The following is an 18,606-nucleotide window of genomic DNA, read 5'->3' as shown; positions in this document are numbered from 1 at the left end:
GCACATGCCATTAAAATTACATAATTTCAAAAATGCAGAAACTATTTTTAGACTTTTTTGAAACAACTACTTTATTTTACAAAGCACAGCTATTAACTTGGTTCAATAAGTCGTTGGAAGACCAACAAAGTATTTTAAATATTTATTTTAAATCTTGTATTTTCATTCACTGAAGTCACAATTTAGGGTACAAAATTTGTTTTTTAAATTCACTATTTTCTCGCAAGTCTTCAGTGATTATTTTTCAAAGGCTTTATCCATATTTATAAACGTTTCTCCATATTTATCTGCTTACACTGCCCTCATCACTACAAAAGGAGCACATTCCAAGTATTTAGAAATAAAAATGATGCCTTTCTTCCTTCCCAGCATGTAGACTGAAATAGTTTACTTTTATGTATATAATATACATATATATTATTAAAGGCCAAGTTTTTTTAAAAAGGTATTTTTCCCTATAGCAGGAAGAACTATATCCAACGAATTGTTTACAATCTCAACTAAGGAAGTTGACTTGAAAACAGCAACACAAAAGATCAAAACAAAAGGGACCAAGGGCCTGATGGTTTGTTTCACGATTACACAGAAAAGACGGTCGGAGAGGGTGAGAAACAACCTAAGGTACCTAGCGCCTAAAAAGTTACAATGGCCTCCTGCCCGCCCCTCCTTCCCTAAAAAATACAACTACTCCAAAAAAAGATCCAGCACGTTACAGACTTCAGGTCATAAATCGAGTGAACTCGGGTTTAATCTAGATTCGGAAGACAGCGAGGCGGAGGGCACCAATACCTCCACACCCCACCCCACACACACTCCCCAAGGCTTCACCTCTCCCAACGAAGGCGTGTTTTATTACTTCGAGCGAACAATCCGATCTGATAATCGATGCCACCACAACGTTTCACACAAGTTGTGTGCAAGGACGTTGCCGTCGTGGCCCACGGACCCCTTAGCAACCCGCCCCCTGCTGCGGAGCGCCGGGTGAGAGGAGAGAGTTTACTTTTTCCGGAGGCCCGAGTCTCCAAACCCCAGGTTCAATCTCAAATACACATGGAGGGAGCTCGATCCCACCCCTCCAGCTGGGCTCGCGGTGTTTAGAAAACAGAGAAAGGGGCTTTCCCCGGCTCTCTCTTTCCTTGCACCCCCCCAACCTAACACCCACACTCCCCATCTCCGCTTCCCCCCCCTCGCCCCCCCCCGACACCAGACCTTCCCTTCCCCCCCACACTGCCCGGCCCCAACCTACTCCCCACAACAGCGCCCGCCCCCCAACTCGGCCCCTACCCCCCTCAACCTTCTCCCCAAAGCAGCCCCGTGCCCCCCAAAGCAGGCTCCCCCGCTACCTACCCCCTTCCCGTCTCCTCACAAAGCCCGGCTCTTGGCCCCCAGCCCCCCTCTCCGCCTCCCCACTGCCTCCTCCCGTCCCCGCGGCGGAGCAGACCCGGGGCTCGGCGGGCCCCAGGCTCGGGGCCGGGGGCTCCCCCAGTCCCCCCTCACCTGTCAGGCGCAGCTTGACGGGCCCGTTCCTCCGGGCCCCCTGGTTGGACATGTCCCCGGTAGCTGCTGGGGCTCGGCGCTGCCTTCGCCGGGGCTGCCCCTGCCTCTGGGGCCGGGCAGGAAGGGGGACGCGCTAATGGAGTCGGGCTGGGCGCTCAGGGCAGCGGCGGCGGCAGCCGCCGGACGAGGAGAAGCCCGGATGTGCCCAGCGTCGCCATAAGCGGGGCCAGCGCCGAGGAGGAGGCGCCGCCGCCGCCGCCTTCCCCCGCCCCCTGCCCGGGGCCCTGGCGGCGAGCACAACAAAGCCCGGGACAGCGCGTAGCGCGGCGGCCGTCCGCCTCCCTTCCTGCGGGACAGGGCCTGCGACCCGCTTAGCCCCCCAAGTGGGGCTGGAGCCCTCCCCCCGCCCCGGGTCCCTGCACCTTCCTTCCTGCCTCGGGGAAAAGAGCCCCTGTGCCCCCCTCAGTACCCCATGTCCTCACTACCCACGGGGGGCAAGGGGTGCCTGTCCCCTTAGTTGTCCCCCCACTGGGATGCCCCCAGGTCCTCACTACCCCTTAGGGAGGGGGCTGTCTGCCCCCATAGCATTCCCCTTGCCCTTTGGGGATGCCCCCATGTCCTCACTACCCTTGGGGCTGCTTCCCCCCACACACACACTACTGAGGACAGAGCTCCTGTGTATCTTTAACTCCCCCCAGGGAAAAGCCCCCCTCAGCTATCCTCTGCCACTGCGTGAGGGTACCCCATGGCCCCTCAATACTATCCACAGTGGATGGGACCCCCCTTGTGTCTTCCTTTCTCCCTCAAGCTGGGCCCTCTCATCCCTTGCTTCCCAGAGATGGGGCTCTTCTCACTGGGATGGTATCCTTGTGCCCCCAATTTTCTGGGAATTGTGCCCCCCTGTGTGTTTCTTCCCTCGTCGCAAATTTCACCCCTTCCTTGGGATGACACCACCTTGCACTACTGGATGCTGCTCCTTTTGCCCCTAAATGCTGACCAGGGAGACTTGTAATCCTATGATGGGCAGAATAGCATCAAGTGTGACTAATAATTCCCACCCTAGAGTTAAAAGGCTCAGAGAAATGTAGGCACAAATCATATTGTGAGTCAAGGGGTAGAAAAAGGAGTAGGAAGTTATAACTAGTGGGTGGTGTGCAGATTTATGTATTGAAAAACCAAAGATTCAAAAGTAAAATAACTTTATGGGATAAAAGTTTAGAAGTAGATTGTAATACCCTTCTCACATCGAGTAGTACCCTGTTCCACAAGTATGATGAGACTATTTGTGATGTAAGGTACTTTTCCGGATAAGGGAATCATAATCTAACCATGAAAACCATTTACAACTCAGATAAATCCACCATTTATGTGTGATTTGGGTGCAGTAGAAAAGTCAGGGAAATTCCTACACAAACACTGAAATTCTCAAAAAAAGACCGACACAGATCCCGATTCTCAGTGTAACTCTTTTGTCTTCCAGATCCAGTGGCAACTATTCCAGAGAATTCCAGGCCTTTCAACACACCCTCCACTAGGGACACTCCAAAGCAGCGAGAGGATTTAAGGAAGGGTATCTGTATCTTAATGAACAACCCAGCAATCACAGCAGAGGCTGGAGGGGCAACTTTCAAAAGTGCCCTAAATGAGAGACAATCCTGAGACTAACACAGCTACAATTACTCTGCATACCCTAAATTAAGGAGAATACTGGTGTAGCTAAAAATGGGCAGGTACTCCCACTTAAAATTATGAGTTTAAGATGCCATTGTAAAATTTCCATGAAGATTGAGATCAATAGGAAACTACTGGCTTTGTAATCAGACTGCTGATTATATTTGATATTGTTTCTGAGGCTCACCCAGCTTATCTGATAGTATCATTACAAGTACTATTGTAAGACTGTATAGGGCAGAGAGGGAAGCTCATATTGACATAATACCAATGTATGACACCTACCTTTAAAATAAAACCTTCAGTTGATAACATGCTGTACAGCACTACACAGAAACTACATAAAAGTGTATTAGCAGATAGAGCTGTCATCTCTCTTCAGGGCAAAGATTGTGTCTTATATGTTTGGACAATGCGTTGGACATTCTGCCACAATACAATGAACAATCTGTTTAAATCCACATAGAACCTTGCTATCTGCTGGGTTTGATTTCAGAATCAAGTGATCATTAAAAAACAAACAAAATGGCTACTTGCTTTTATTTATGCACTACCTTGTAACCATTTTTGCCAAAAACTGCAAGATCTTCCTAGGGAATATGTCCCTTGCAACTCCTTTTCAACACAGAATTCATGATCTGCAGTTCTCTCTGTAAATGATTCTTGAACATGGCTCTTTGATATGTCTGGGAATTGTGCAATATCTTTTGGAAGAGCTTTTTAAGTCCTGGAGGGCTCCAAATATGCTATCTGTGGAATTACACATTGTACCTGGATATTGTACAAGATATTGCTATTGACATAATTCCATTGGGTCATTCTGACCTCAATAAAACCATTATGATTCTTCCATTTACACTGTTTGGGATGAGTGGTTCATTATGTTATTAAAATTTTTATGAAAGGTGCATGTATAACAGCTGCTTTTCAAAGTTAAATACCTAGACATTTTCTGAAACAAAAGAACATGGGAAGAGTTATTGCTTGAGAAATTAATTTTTTAAAGAAATATAAAAGTAATTTTTTTTAATTGGTCAGAGTATCTGAAAACACCACATTTTAACTTCTCTATTCAGACAACCCCAGTCTGATTTTTCACAGATGCTGAGCATCTCTGTAAGGGCTTGTTCCAAAGCACATGAAGTCAATCGGCTTCTTTTCATTGATTTCAGTGGGCTTTGGCTCAAGCCATTCGTTGTTAGTTTCAGCTCAGAACATACTGAAATTCTCTTGGATTAAGCTTCAATGGGATTCCACACAGGTTCAAGGGTCAACAGTAACAGATCCTAGTGCAGGATAGGAATCTAAGGCCTAGATCCACAAAGCTACTTAGGCAGCTAAACACCAGACTTACGTGCCTAAATCCCAGTTTTGGCTCCATTGTGATCCACAAAACTCCCACCTAACCCTTTAGGAACCTAAACTTACTCAACACCTAAATTTTCAGGGTAAAAGTTCCCTAGGCACCTATGTTTCTGCCTCTGGGTATGTGCACTGCTTTCTCACTCTAAGTGTACAGATGTCTATCTCCCACCTAAGCCCCAGATCGAGTCAGAAACTTTGCAGAAGATAGGCATTCATCTGCCTAAGTCACGTTTGGTGTGGCCATAGTAGGTGTGCTCAGAGGAGATAGCAGTCACCCCCCTTCTAGCTCGGTGGTTAGAGCACTCAGCTGGCATTTTGTGAGACCTGGGTTCAATCCTTCTCCTTTGCTGGGTGGGAAGGGAAGGTTTTGAGCAGGGATCTGCTGTCAGGAAAGTGTTCTGAACTATAGAATATTCTGATGTAGGGACCCCTCAGGTGTATCAATAATTAAAGAGTCATTGGAGTAGGGGGACTGGATGCTGGGTCCCTAACCCCACTGGGCTACAGAGTCATTCCCCTCTATCTCTGGCCCAGTGATTCTATTCCACTGTGGATAAGCAGTCACTGGGCCAGAGAGAGAGAGAGAGTAGTGGGCACCGCCTCCTCCTCTGGCCATTTTGGATGGAGAACGGCAGGGGCCTAACTCATTCCCAAAAGAAATGCCTTAGGTGCCTCAGAGTATGTCTACACAGCAAAGAAAACCCATGGCTCGCCTGTGCTAGGTGACTTGGGCTAAGGGGCTGTTTCATTTCTGTGTCGACTTCCAGACACAGGCAGGAGCCCAAGCTTTGGGACCCTCCCTCCCCACAGGGCCTAGAGCCCGGCAATGAAACAGCCCCACAGCCCAAGTCCCTGATTCCAGGACAGCACCTGCAGCCCAGACTTAGGAGAGAGAGGGGCAAGGCTTAGGACACACCTCTCTCCTTGGCATCTCCTATCAGCTAGCTTAGATGTCTCCCTGCCTAGCCTATTGACTTTTGTGAATTGCATTCTTAGGAACCTATCTCTTCCCTTTCATTTTATGGAAGCCTAGGCACCTAGCTCGGGTTTTGTGGATCACAGTGGTAGTATTCCTGCGATTTTCCAGGCACCAACAGGTTAAGCACTGCGATGCCCAGAGTTGCATCACCTAAGTCCCTTTGTGGATCTGGCATTAGTATGTAAATTGGAGGTTAAGCCTCCAAAGTGACTAGTGTCTCCTGTAAAATACTTAATCCCAATGAGTTCAATGAAAGCTGAAGGTGTTCAGCACTTTGCAAGACTGTGTCCTTAATTAGACCTATGCAGGAGTTGGGTTCTCAGGGATTGTTTGTACTGGATTTACTGGTTTTTGCATTTGTAATTGATATAGGTCTCTTTTACTATTTATTAATATCATGTATATGCATATTCTCATTTGTCAAAACAGTTGGCATATTCAATACATTTAAATTTCTTGAACCTTTATATCATCAAATAAGTAGCTCTTTCATGAAGACTATTTTTGTCTTTCTTGTTTTGTTATTTTCAATCTATGAAAAGTCCTTATCTTCACTAGGAAGAAAAAAGTATTTTTAAACACATCCTAGCTAACATGTTAATATCCCAGTGTACCACACCATAGGTTTATTTTGATCAGCTAAGACGTGTTTAAAAAAAAAAGAGTTACACACCTTCTAGTAACTGTTGTTCTTCTTCGAGATGTGTCGTTCAAGTCCATTCCAATCAGGTGGGCATGCGCCACATACAGAGTGGTTGGAAACTTTTCCCCTTAGCAGCTCCCATCGGGTTGGCTCGGGAGCCCCCTGGCGTGGCGCCTTCATGGTGCTCAATATATGACCCTGCCGACCCGAACCCTCTTCAGTTCCTTCTTGCCGGCTACTCTGACAGAGGGGAAGGTGGGTGGGTATTGGAATGTATGTGAACAACACATCTTGAAGAACAACAGTTACAAGAAGGTGAGTAACCATTTTTTCTTCGAGTGCTTGTTCACATCGATTCCAATCAGGTGACTCCCAAGCTCTACCCTGGAGGTGGGGGTCGGAGTTAAGGAATTGCTGATTGGAGTACCTCTCTGCCAAAAGCTGCATCCTCTCTGGAATGCTAGGTGATGGCATAGTGAGTGGTAAAGGTGTGTACGGAAGACCAGGTTGCCGCTGTGCAGATCTCCTGGATAGGCACCTGGGCCGGTGCCTGTTGCCTCTCGTGCTCCTTTTCATTCACCGCCAAGACCACCAGGGAGCAAGGGTGCGAGTGAGAGAATAAGTATTCGTACTCCTGAGACGGCACAAAGTACTTCCTCTCTATGCCCCTAGCAATGGGCAGAATGGAGGCTGGAGTCTGCCACAGGGTTTTATTATTATTTTGTATGGTCTTTATTAGTGGTAACACCACCCGTGAAGGACTTCTGGAGCAAGAACGTCTACCGTTGGGTCTTCTGTTTTGGCCACTTCCTCTGCCTGTAGGCCCATGTTGCGGGCAATGCGGGTGAGCAGGTCTTGGTGCGCCTTGTGGTCAATGAGCAGAGGTCCTGAAACCAATGCTCCTGCTACTGCCTCATCAGGCAAGGACGGTGATGTGGCAAGGGAAGGTACAGGGTCCTCACAGCCCTCTACCTGCCTCAAATGTGGGATACATGACAAATTGTCACCTCTACTCTTGCAAGCAGAAGACATTCAGATCAGGCCTTACTCCGACAGGGAGAGGGGCCAGGTCTATAGCATCACCTCCTTTTCCCTTAACTTTGCAAAAGCCCCTGTATGCTCTCTGGTAATTGGGCTCTGATGGTTGGGAAGGGTTGGGGATGAGGGCATAGCCATTTTCTATCCTATCATTCCTTCCCCGGTTTCTGTGTGGAATCACTAGGTAAGACAATGTCAGCATTTTTTATTCACTGTCCTCTTTGCTGAGTAAAGGCCCTGAGTGGGGTGGGACAAGGAGCAGCAGCCAGGAAAGGAACCCAGGCAGGAGCCATGGTGACAAGGGGTCAGGAAGCTTTGCAAAGCGGTTCTCAGAGAATGTATTTGCTTACAGTGGTCAAGGGCTGTGCACTGCCACAAGAGAGTATACTTCACTCCCCTAACAAAACAATGCAACAGACATTCTGAGACTCAAGGAGTTTCTTGTCCTCTATATAGGTTTATTTCCGCCCCAATAATCTTCTCATAGAGGATGCATCAGACATTAAATGGATACTTCATTGTTGGGTCCTATACGTATAAAGTACATGTTGCTCTCAACACATCTCATTTCAAGGGTAAAAAGAAGCTGCACATTTTATGGAGCTAATCTTGTGATGTAAGTGTTTAAGTATTACCATTAAATGCTGACAAGTGATCTCTATTTCACTCTAGGCTGATATCACTGAGTAACAAATCCTTTCAAGATGAGGTAGCTAGCTCAGATCCAGAGGGAAGGGAGTGCCTTTTCTCGCCCAACAGCTCACTTTTTGGATGACAGCTGCATTGACAGGCTCAGAAGGGAGTTCCATCCAGTCATCCTCAGCCAGAAGGTTAGGGATTGAGACATGGAGTCTCAAGGGTGGGCAGGAATGTGTAAAGAAAGGAAGAACTGAAGCATCTTTAGGGCTCCAGCAGAGATGTGGAGGAGCCATTGGGGCGATAAAATAATTTAATAGTTGATATCACTGGTTAGTAACAGTTTTTAAATAAATATGTAGAGATACAAAAACTGCTGCTCTATGGCTGCATACCACAGAAATTTGATTCTCGAATTTCCCACTATGCAGAAAGGAAAGGCTTTACATTTACAGAGGTTTCTCAAGGGATTTAGTGTTTTTTACTGGAAAATGTAAACACATGTCTGTAACCAAATAGTGTTTGTTTTCAGAAAAGGAAATGTGTAGCTAAATTCTTAGAGATGATGTCCTTTCCATCTTTAGAGACAGAAGAGGATGCTGGAAATGGGTTCCTCAGAATTTGGTACGTGTTCAAAGAGAAACACCACTGGAGAAACAAAGATTATAATCTTAAGTCTTCCTACAAAGGGGTTTAGTCATACCATTCCTTTAAACAATAATGAGAGAGCTGGCTGGTATTATACCACATTCTTCACCGGCATATATAGTGATTTGATGGAAGCAAAGGTTCTTCATATTTGCTACTTTCGATTACCTGCTGTTAGTCTCTCTTTCTCTGAGCCTGATTCTTCTCTCATGTAGAATGGTGTAAATAAGGAGTAACTCCACTGGAGCCAACTGAGTTAAAATTAGCATAGGTGGTAGGACAGTTCAGCCCCATTCTCTGTGTTTTCCTTTTCCCCTATGGCATGCTGTTTGTGGAATTTGCAACTGCAGTGGGCAGACTGTGCCTATTTTTTCCACCTAATGATCCAGTTCTGAGAGTAAAAGGTAATACTACAATAAGCATCCAGGCAAAGCAAATTAAAATGTTAATCTATCAAACTCAAAACAATTTTAGGAGGATAAATCGGGAATCTTTCTACAGTAACTATTGCCTTCAGTCTTCGCAACTCCAGCTGTGTGAATAACGTAGCTGGAGTCGACGTACCTTAGGTCAAGTTACCGCGGGGTCTACACCGCGGGGGGTGGTGGGGTGGGGTGGGTAGACGGGAGAGTTTCTTCTCATCAGGGGTAGAGTACAGGGGTTGACTGGAGAGCGATGTGCTGTCGATTGGGCAGGTCTTCACTTGACCCACTAAATTGACCGCTGGTGGATCGATCTCAGAGCATCGATCCTGGCTGTAGTGTCCAACTTTTTTCTTTTTCACTACTACTTTCCCACATTGGTAACAATGAGCTTTTAAAATAGCTGTTTGCGATACTGGATAGAGTCTCTAGATCTGAGCATTTACATCTTCAGTATTCTGTCTCCCTTCCTTTTTAGTCAATTCTCTCCCAACAAAATTCCATGCAAAACATTTTTTAAAAAGTCACGGTACTTACATGTTTATAGACATCACACATTATTCACTCTGCTTGCATGTTATATTCCTCCCTCCCACCTCTTTGTCTGTCTTGTAAGCTTTTCAGAGCAGGGACTGTCTCTTACTTTGTGTTTGTACAGTGCCAAGCCCAATTAAGCCTTACCTCATTTGGGCTCCCTAGGCACTCCCTAATATTAATTAATAATAATACAAATTTACAATATTAAACTTGGACAATATCTTATTAAAATAAAATCTAGACAAACAACTCCCATAAGAAAGAAAGCAAAAGCAGGGCAGTTCCTTTAACTACAGGTAACATAATATTCTTTCAGAGCATATCCTTGCTATGTTGAAACATGCAGTAAAAGTTCAGCAAACAATACCTATTGGTCTGTGGGGATTCTTCAGACCCCCATTGAGAGCACTGCAGAGTCAAGAAAGGAGGATCCAGAAATGATGATGGGTTTGGAATGAGTGCTTGTATTGCTTCACTGTCTGGGAGAGAGAATGAAATAAGGTAAGGCCTGATGCTGCCATTTTCACTCACAGTGAATAGTATCTTATTTCTCAAGGAACCAGGTTTATTTCCTTAAGCCATGAGTTCCTGGAGACCACAGAGAATGCTGTTCTCTTATGACCTCCCTCAACCAAGGCCCTCTCCATAGACATCTTTGCTTGCAATGGCCATTGTCCCTCTAGCCAGAACCATGCCCTTTCTCCACTTTGGCTATGTCTATGCTATCACTTATGTCGCTCAGGGATGTGAATAAGCACCAGTTTGGACAGCGCTATGCTAGCAGGAGAGTTTCTCCCACTGACATAGCTACTTCAACTCATTGGGGGTGGATTAATTAAGTCAAGAGGAGAGCTCTCTCCCATATGCTTAGAGCAGCTAATGTAAGCTCGCTAGTATAGCCATTTGTCAGGCTCTCTTTTAGGGATGTCTACACTGCAATTAAGAAACCACGGCTGCCCCGTCCCTTGTTCTGTCTGTTGAGGAGTACAGTGGACCAGATGTGTATGCCCAGATCAGCACTTCATCTAGGTTGCGTCAGGTCCATGGGCCATAGGTCTGACATCTTACTACAGAGAGACAAAGAAAGCTATCCCATGATGGACGATTTCTTCATCGCAGCAATATAATGAGCAGAAATGTCTAATGAGAAGCAGAGCTTCTGTTTAAGATTTCCTCTAGCATACAGAGACAATGCTTGTGTAAAAGGTCAAGATTCAATCCATCTCTCAGGCTGGAGAGCAAGATGGAGCTCTGCCTCAGAAGAAGAAAATAGGAAGGATGTCTCCACCAGCTGCTGACATACCATTGCCCTCTCAGACAGGATGCGTTTTGGGAAATTGTGTATCTCTGAAGGGAAATGACTGCAACTGTGGCTGCAGAAAAAGATGACCCTCCTCCCCCATGACAGGATTTTCCAGTGTTTAGTCATTTAGATATGTTCTGTAACTCCAACCACAGCAGATTAGTAATTGAGGCACACATATTTCATTTACTCCTTCAGCTATTTTGTTTCCTAATTATGTCCTGCTGGATGGCAGTGTCCTCATGTTATTTTATAAAAGTAAGACATGCAAACTCTTTAAAGAGTGGATAGGCATTGAAACAGGCTAACCAGGTGCATCATAGTATCTTATGGATAGCCAGAGGCTAAAAATCCCTGTCTGAAACAAACAAATGTAATATTAATTTGAAGAGAGAAGGCATCGGATTAGTGTTTAGAGCAGGTGACTGGGAGTCAAAGAAAAAAATTCTGCTCTCATTTATACCAGTATAACCCCAGTGTAACCTAGTTGGCCCCAAGACTTCTGAGTTCTAGTCCCAGCTTTGTGGCCCAGCTGAAGTCATCAAACTTCTCTGCCCCTGTGTGTGGTGGTGTTTTTCAGAATCTATGCTTCAGTACTGGTTTTTGCATAGCACTTGTATGCAATCTTATAGTAACAAACCAGGATGTATGAACACAGAGGGGAAAATGACTGTGGAAACCAATGTCATATTTCAAGAGATGGTTTAGTGACATAGGACTAGAAGTCATTCCTAATTCTGCCTCCCTGTGGGCTCCCATTGAAATTAATGGGTGAGTTTCTTCTCTCACTTGAATCAATAGAAATCAAGAGTAACTCCACTGAACTTGATACAACCTGTGTATTGAGAAGGGGATTAGGCTCAATGACTTCAGTGGGAGCAGGATCAGCCCTAAATAACCTTGGCCAAGTCACTTAGTTCAACAGTTTCAAAAGCAGCCATATGTTCTGGGTGCTCAACATGAGACACACACTGAGCCTAAATTGCAGAAATGCTGAGTGCTCATAACTTCCATTGAGTCAGGGGGACCTGTGAGTGAAAAGTACTCTGGAAAAGCAAGCTCAAGGTGTCTCAAACTCATCCGATGAAGTGAGCTGTAGCTCACGAAAGCTCATGCTCAAATAAATTGGTTAGTCTCTAAGGTGCCACAAGTACTCCTTTTCTTTTTCCAAAACCAGAGGCCACTCTTGAAATTATTAGCATCACCCTCTCTTCATTCATCTGTAAAGTAGTGATAATAGTACAAACTTTCCTGAGTGTGGGGAGATTTAACTGAGGTTTGTAAAGTGCTGAGAGTGCCAGCTGCTAAGCATTCTCATTTAAATTATTAAAGGTACGTTGACTACCCCTTTATAAGAATTATGGGCCTGATCTTGTAACTCCCAAAGATCACCTTGCTTTGTTTGGAGCAGCTGCATGATCAGGTCCCATATACTTTTGATTGTTCAACATGAGTGGATTAATAAAAACCTAGAACCTTATAGAATAAGATAGTATTTTAGTTAACTATCTTGGTGAGGCACGTGGGAGATTTACCTCGTCACTGTATCTTTTACAACTGTTATGGGAATTATCTTGAAAGATTTTAGTTTTCAGAGGTGTTTAACTTAGAAAAATGAAATGCTATCACAGTGAGACTGTCAGCCTGGACAATTCTGTACTACAGTTGACATGAACCACTGCTTTCCGCTAATTCATAGGTATTTGGTTACTAAAGGAGTAACTAGTCTTTTCTAATCTCTCTTATTCCCAGAAATCTCAGAGTAAGTTTTTAATAGAATAATGCTTCCATCTGCAAATGGTAACGCGTAAACATTCTTAAATAGTATGTTTTCTGAATCTCAACTACATTGCTCCCTAAGAGTGGGGGTGTAATTCCCAGTGATGACAGCAGTTGACCCAGTCCTTGTACTGTATATTGACTCTTTGCACAATGTTGGTCAATAGTGATTAATAAGAACATGGCTGCCAAGTGAAATCAGATTCTAGCTCATCTGTTCAGCTCAGAGGTATTCTTTGGACAGCGGCCAATAGTAGAAGGCAAAAACATCCTATGATGCACCTATCAACTGTGAAATACTACAGGGAGAGAGAAAAGTGCTTTTCTGGACCCCCAAAAGCCCTGAACCATGAAGCCCTGACTTGATAGGCCTTATCGTAGCTTGTGTGGACACATTATCATCAGGGTCCACTATAAGTATTTCTAAGTACTCATCACCATGGTATCTGAATGCAATGGCTAAAACCTCATGCTTCAGAGTTTAAGACCATATATAATTATTACAGTGAGGATGAGACTCTGATGGGGGGCTGCTTATCCTACATCTCCTTCCTGTACGATTTCTTGCATCTTGCTCTGAAGCATCTGGTGCTGGCCATTATCGGAGACAGGATATTAGACTAGATGGAGATTGGGTCTGATCCTACACTGCAGTTCCTGAGTTTAGGCAGGGGTTTTGGATGAAGGAGCCTATGGCGGTATCAGACGTAGTTGTCCGGAGAGCATCACCTCATGCTCAATCCAGAGTCCCTGAATCAATGGGAGTTTTGCATGTGGATTGTGTTAGAAATACCTCCAAAGATTTAGGTTCAAGTATGAGATTAACTCAGGAGGAAATATCCAAATAATGATAAACATTCTTCTAAGGATCGTTCTATGCGCAAGAACTCACAACACTTTACCATAGTTAATTAAGACTCATAATCCCAGGAGGAAGGGAAATGTTATCCTCAATGATGGAGAAACTAAAGCACTAAAAGGTGGGGTGAGTTACCGAAGGTCATAAAATAAATCTTTCAGTGTCAGGAACGGATCCAGGCCAAGTGGCTTTCACTCCAAAGCTCTAACCCCATACTGCCTCCTCATGCTATATAACAATTGTGTAGAGGTTAATATGCATGCTATTTCAAAACTTCAGTGGCTGAAGCACATAGATTCTGTGATGTAATGATGCAGTAAAGCACATATGAGTCAAACAGAACAAAAATCTGAATTTTCTTTTCGCTTCCTTCCACTTTCCAGCTCAGCATTTTTTCCCACTACATATGCTGGAGTGTCATGAGAGACATTTACATATCCCAGAATCTGGATAAGCTTCTGATGTGCTTGACCTTAGTGGTGTCATTCAACCTTCCAGATGTGGAAGTGATTTGGGGAAGAGGGTGAAGACAACCAACCATCAAGTCATCTATTATTTTGCATTGCTGAATTTACATTTTCCATACTCCCTACTACAATCCCTGGGAAAGAGTGATGAATGGCCTAAATATTTAAGAGGGGCAAAGGGACTATTGAAATGCTAAATGTGATCTGAAAGAAAATCTCTTACATACTTTGATTTCATGGCTAAAGCCTCTTGAGGGAAAAATTTAAATATTCATGAAAGATGTTGCTTTAAGAAAGAAAGAAAGGTAGAATTCAGAGGCAGCATGAGGTGCAATATGAGGCCTTCATCCTGAAATAGGATCCAAATGGATGAAACCCTCTGGCCACACAAGGCCCACTGGGTATACCCTTTCACTCGTCAGGATGGGATTGCAATACCTGGGCCTTACATGACATTCTCTTGGAGCAAGTGCTGTGTCTCTCTTATTTGTTCTGTAAAGGGCCTAGCACAAATTTTATGATATTATGCCCTTCTTTGAATCTAACCCCTATTCTGTATGAAATGGAACCAGTTCCTAGCTGGAAGGAAGTAGGCTGTTTAGTTAGGATGTTTGTGTAATGTTTATTCATGGAGGTTAAAATGAATCATTTTGTAGGTTACCATGGAACACTGCACTTCTGCTTATAGGTGCTAATCCATAGTACTATTCCATAGTACTACATGGCAAACAAAAGCTGGGTCTCCTAGACTTATTTGAAGTACAGGATAGTGGTTATACTAGAGAGAATATATTTTTAAACTAGATTGGACAAAAAGTACTGGAGGAAGTACTGTAGGGCTCTAGGGGATAGACTGGGCAACTGCCTGGGGCCCTACACTACAGGAGACCCCACAAAGCTATGGTGCTCAGGCTTTACCTTCAACCCCAACTGACGAGGCTCAGGGTCTGCCCTATGTGGTGGGGCTTCAGCTTTCTGCCCGGGGCCCCAGTGAGTAATGCTGGCTCTGCTTGGTGGACCCCCTGAAACCTGCTCCCCAGGGGAGCCCAGACCCCAGTTAAGAATTGTGGGAGTACACTACTTTCTAATATAATTTCTGTGGGATTTTCAAAAGGATGCTAAAGAAGTTAGTGTCTAACTCCTACTGAATGAGAGTTGGTGGGGTGCTTAGTTCCCTTAATATTTACCCAGCCATGGTTTCAGGTTTATGTTTCTAACATACTATTATTTTCTAATGTACACTAAGCATAACTTTGTAACCCAGTAAAAGGGTTAATGTTTCACAATTTAATGAGAGCACCACCTTTTTTCATCTCATCTCAAGGCCAGACCTTACTAGGAACAGTTCTACAGGCGATCAGAGTAGATGAGCACAAGGATACCTTTTGTGACCTTGTTAAATAGCATGAAAGCATATTTGGGATTGATTGTAGCACCCCCTGGTGGAACACTTAATATCAATGTTACATAGCTGTGAACATGCATCTATATCAGATATTGGACCAATATTACACTGTAGGGACTCTGAGGACAATGCTACTATAACTCAAAGCCCTCTCCCACAAAAGTTCAGTCCCTACACTATTCTTTTTATAAAGTAAATTGGTTATTCATTTTAGACTGCCCCCCCCAAATTTTTAGTATCTGCAGATTTTTGCACTGAAAACAATTGTATCATCAACAGTGTCAGGAGGAAGCTGGAGGATTGAGAGCTGGGAATGGAAACATAGAGCTTCTGGCACTCAAAGCAGTTGAAGCTTTTGATAGTGGGGAGCAGGTAGTTCTCTTCACCTTCTCAATTTTGGGCAAGGAGGCAATTGTAAATTGGATGGCAGTTTGAATTAATCATTACTTACCCCAACAAGCTCCTTAGGGTCCCAGCTATAAAGATGAATGCAATATGCCTTAAAGGGTTATCCTCTGCATTAACATTCTAGACTGTTTGATGCACAAAACAACATTCTGCTAAATAGCATAGTTGATTTAGCCATAGAGTATACAATAGACTAGTTATAAACCCTTGCAAGTAACTGTAGAAGAGCTGTGCACGTAACCCATTTTTCAGTTCAGTAACCAACCAAAAAAACCCTAATATTGTTTTAGGTGAAGTGAAACATTTGATTTTTTTAAAAAATATCTTTTATATATTTGAAATAAAATGTTAGGCAAAAAAGTTTCAAATCAAAGTTTAAATGTTTCTAAAAATGTCAAACCCATTACAATTTGCCATCCCAACTGAAACATTTTGATTAGTTCAACAAATACTTCATGAATTAGTCAAATTAATCTGCATTTCCCCCCCGCCCTAAAAACAAAATTTAATCTGAAAAATTTCACCTAGTTCTACAATATAGCATTTTTCATGCTGATGATGCCCAGGTGATTTATAATGTTGACTCACCTACTTCTGAAATGCAGTCGTCATATGGGTAGCCACAGCAGCCATCCTGTTTAAGAATACTATACTGCTGCTTAAATGTGTAAATTATGAACATTTATAATTAAATTTACAGGGAGAAAGTCTGTAAAGTGTAGTGGGAAATGGTAGTTACAAGAGAGAGATAACAGTCAGGGCGCCATTTTTAAAGTTCTTGTGTTAAGTAGCACCTTCAACAGCATAGCAGCCTCTAGGCCAGAGTAGAAGCAAGAGTTCTACCTACTAAAATCACAAATACCATTTTCATAGCTCTCACCAGGTCCAATCCAGACTAGTTTATAGCACTTCATATTATAGCACAAGGTTGTATGGTGATATCATAAGTAATTTTATGCATAGGTTCAGTTATTTTTTTAAAAACTTTACAGAGTTTGGGGGGGGTTATGGAGAAGGGACAAATAGAAGCAGAAGTTTGTGCCATTTTCTATACAACTGCTTTAAAATAGAGTTATCAGGATTTTATTGGCTCGGTTATTAGAAGTTCAGTCCAAGCTGAAATAAATTGACAATGTGTGTGTTGAAGTCAGCCTACTCTATTACACATCTCAATACTTCCACCACATTATTTTTTAACAGGATAGGGTCCAGTTGTTACTGTATTAAGTAGCAGCAAATGACGAAGCAGCAAAACTCAAGAGCCAACAAGTGTGAATCTCATGTACCAGGCTGGGGCCAGTGTTCAAGTTTCTTTTTCCCATTTTTGGACTAAACCTTGTAACACTGTGAGTGGCACAGGTTATCCACAACAGATGTTTACAGAGTTTTCTAGGATTGTTCAGCAAAAATAAATAGATCTCTAGAGAGGTTTGCAGGAAAAGGGTGAAGACTCCACTGTCTGAAGTAGGTGCTAGATTTTCTTTCAAGTTGAGTAAAAAAGGAGTAATACATTCCAAGTTGTTGGCCTTATTCTCTATAGCAAGCAATAATTTGGAGTATTTCCTGGGCAGCTGATATTGGTTAGAAATCTGCTACCATTCTACATTATCTGCAGCAAGTTATTTCTCTAGAATTTAACTCTCTCTGGCTACCAAAATAAAAGCTAGGAGAGAGTCCTCCCATAGTACACTATTATCTGGTGTACCCTCTCAGAGTCAACCTCCTTATTTAAATTAGATTGCAGGTATTGTTGGTCATGGCTTCTTCATAGATGTAACATTCACTCCTATGGTAGTTCTTGACTTTACCTTTATCAGCAAGCCAACCTTCCAGGCACAGTCAGCATGAGTAGATTATAGTTTTGCTTGCAGAAGAGTTGCGTTATGATTCATCAGAAGCAGGTTACTTGTTCAACGAGTTCAACTCTCTCCACACCTTGGGAGTGTTTTTAATTTTTTTCTCAGCTTGTGTCACAGGAGATTAATTATTGCAGAAGTTTATGTATCATTAATGCATTCAATTATCACCACCACTTACATCAGTGTAGGATTGAACAAACATGAAACCAAGTCACTCTTTAGTGGATGCTTCCTATGGCTCACTCCTAGTACAGCAGTCTATTTCAATAACAAGTTTTCTTCCTCAGACCTGGAAGATTGCAGATGCTATTATATGGTGGTTCTTCTACCCTTCTCTCAAGAGCATCAATATGAGCCTCCTTTAAGGAAGCCAGCACAAACATGACCCCACATGAAGCTACTGAAGGGAGAGCCATTAGAATGGATGAGTCCTGTATTCAACTTTCTTGAAAGAGGGTGTTTGATTCTGAAGATGAAAGCTGCCATTGTAGCTACTGTTCTCCAAGATGATCTTATGCACACAAAACAGACTACAGCAAGGACACTTCTAGGCGTAGGCCTGGGATACGCTGGTGGGGGGTTCGAACTAAGATTCGCAACTTCAGCTATGCTATTCGCGTAGCTGAAGCCGAAGTATCTTAGTTTAAGTTACTTGGCTGTACTCACGGCAGTGAGTCGACTGTGGCGGCTCCCCCATCGACTCTACTTACTCCTCCTGCCGAGGTGGAGTACAGGCGTCAATTTATCGCGTCTAGAAAAGACACGATAAATCAATCCGATAGATTGATCAGTACCTGCTGAGCCAGCAGGTAGTGCAGGCGTACCCTTAGCTGTATACATTAATCCAATACAAGATAAGATGGTCCGATATCCTCCTGAAGAGGAGGATCAAGTCAACATGCCCAGCCTTGGAGAAGTAGAGCTATACAACTTTTTCTCCCACCCCCGGAAACCATCTCCAGGGTTTTTAGTAAGCATCTGGTCGCCGGCTGCCATTCCTTCAGCATCCTTTCTTAATGAGGAGTCAGACCCTTATGGCATGTTTCTTTAAATAGGACCACATCAGTGCAAACTAGGGACCTTTAAGCTC

At 43.6% G+C, this 18,606-nt stretch overlaps 1 protein-coding gene across 2 annotated transcripts in view; it reads right to left on the bottom strand.

Annotated features, from left to right (window-relative positions):
• Positions 1-1,794, bottom strand: part of SMURF2 (SMAD specific E3 ubiquitin protein ligase 2) — a 93,697-nt gene extending 91,903 nt beyond the window's left edge. Inside the window, exon 1 of one of the 2 annotated variants that reach the window (XM_084648279.1) lies at positions 1,498-1,794. In XM_084648279.1, the coding sequence (XP_084504405.1) occupies positions 1,498-1,549 (52 nt within the window). In that variant the 5' untranslated portion in view covers positions 1,550-1,794. The remainder of the gene's footprint in view (positions 1-1,497) is intronic. The other variant, XM_084648280.1, reaches the window with a different exon arrangement.
• Between the last annotated feature and the right edge of the window lie 16,812 nt (positions 1,795-18,606).

Source organism: Lepidochelys olivacea, assembly GCF_965140295.1.
Source record: "Lepidochelys olivacea isolate rLepOli2 genome assembly, chromosome: 14".
NCBI classification, from domain to species: Eukaryota; Metazoa; Chordata; order Testudines; family Cheloniidae; genus Lepidochelys; species Lepidochelys olivacea.
This window is presented reverse-complemented; position numbering and strand designations above follow the sequence as displayed.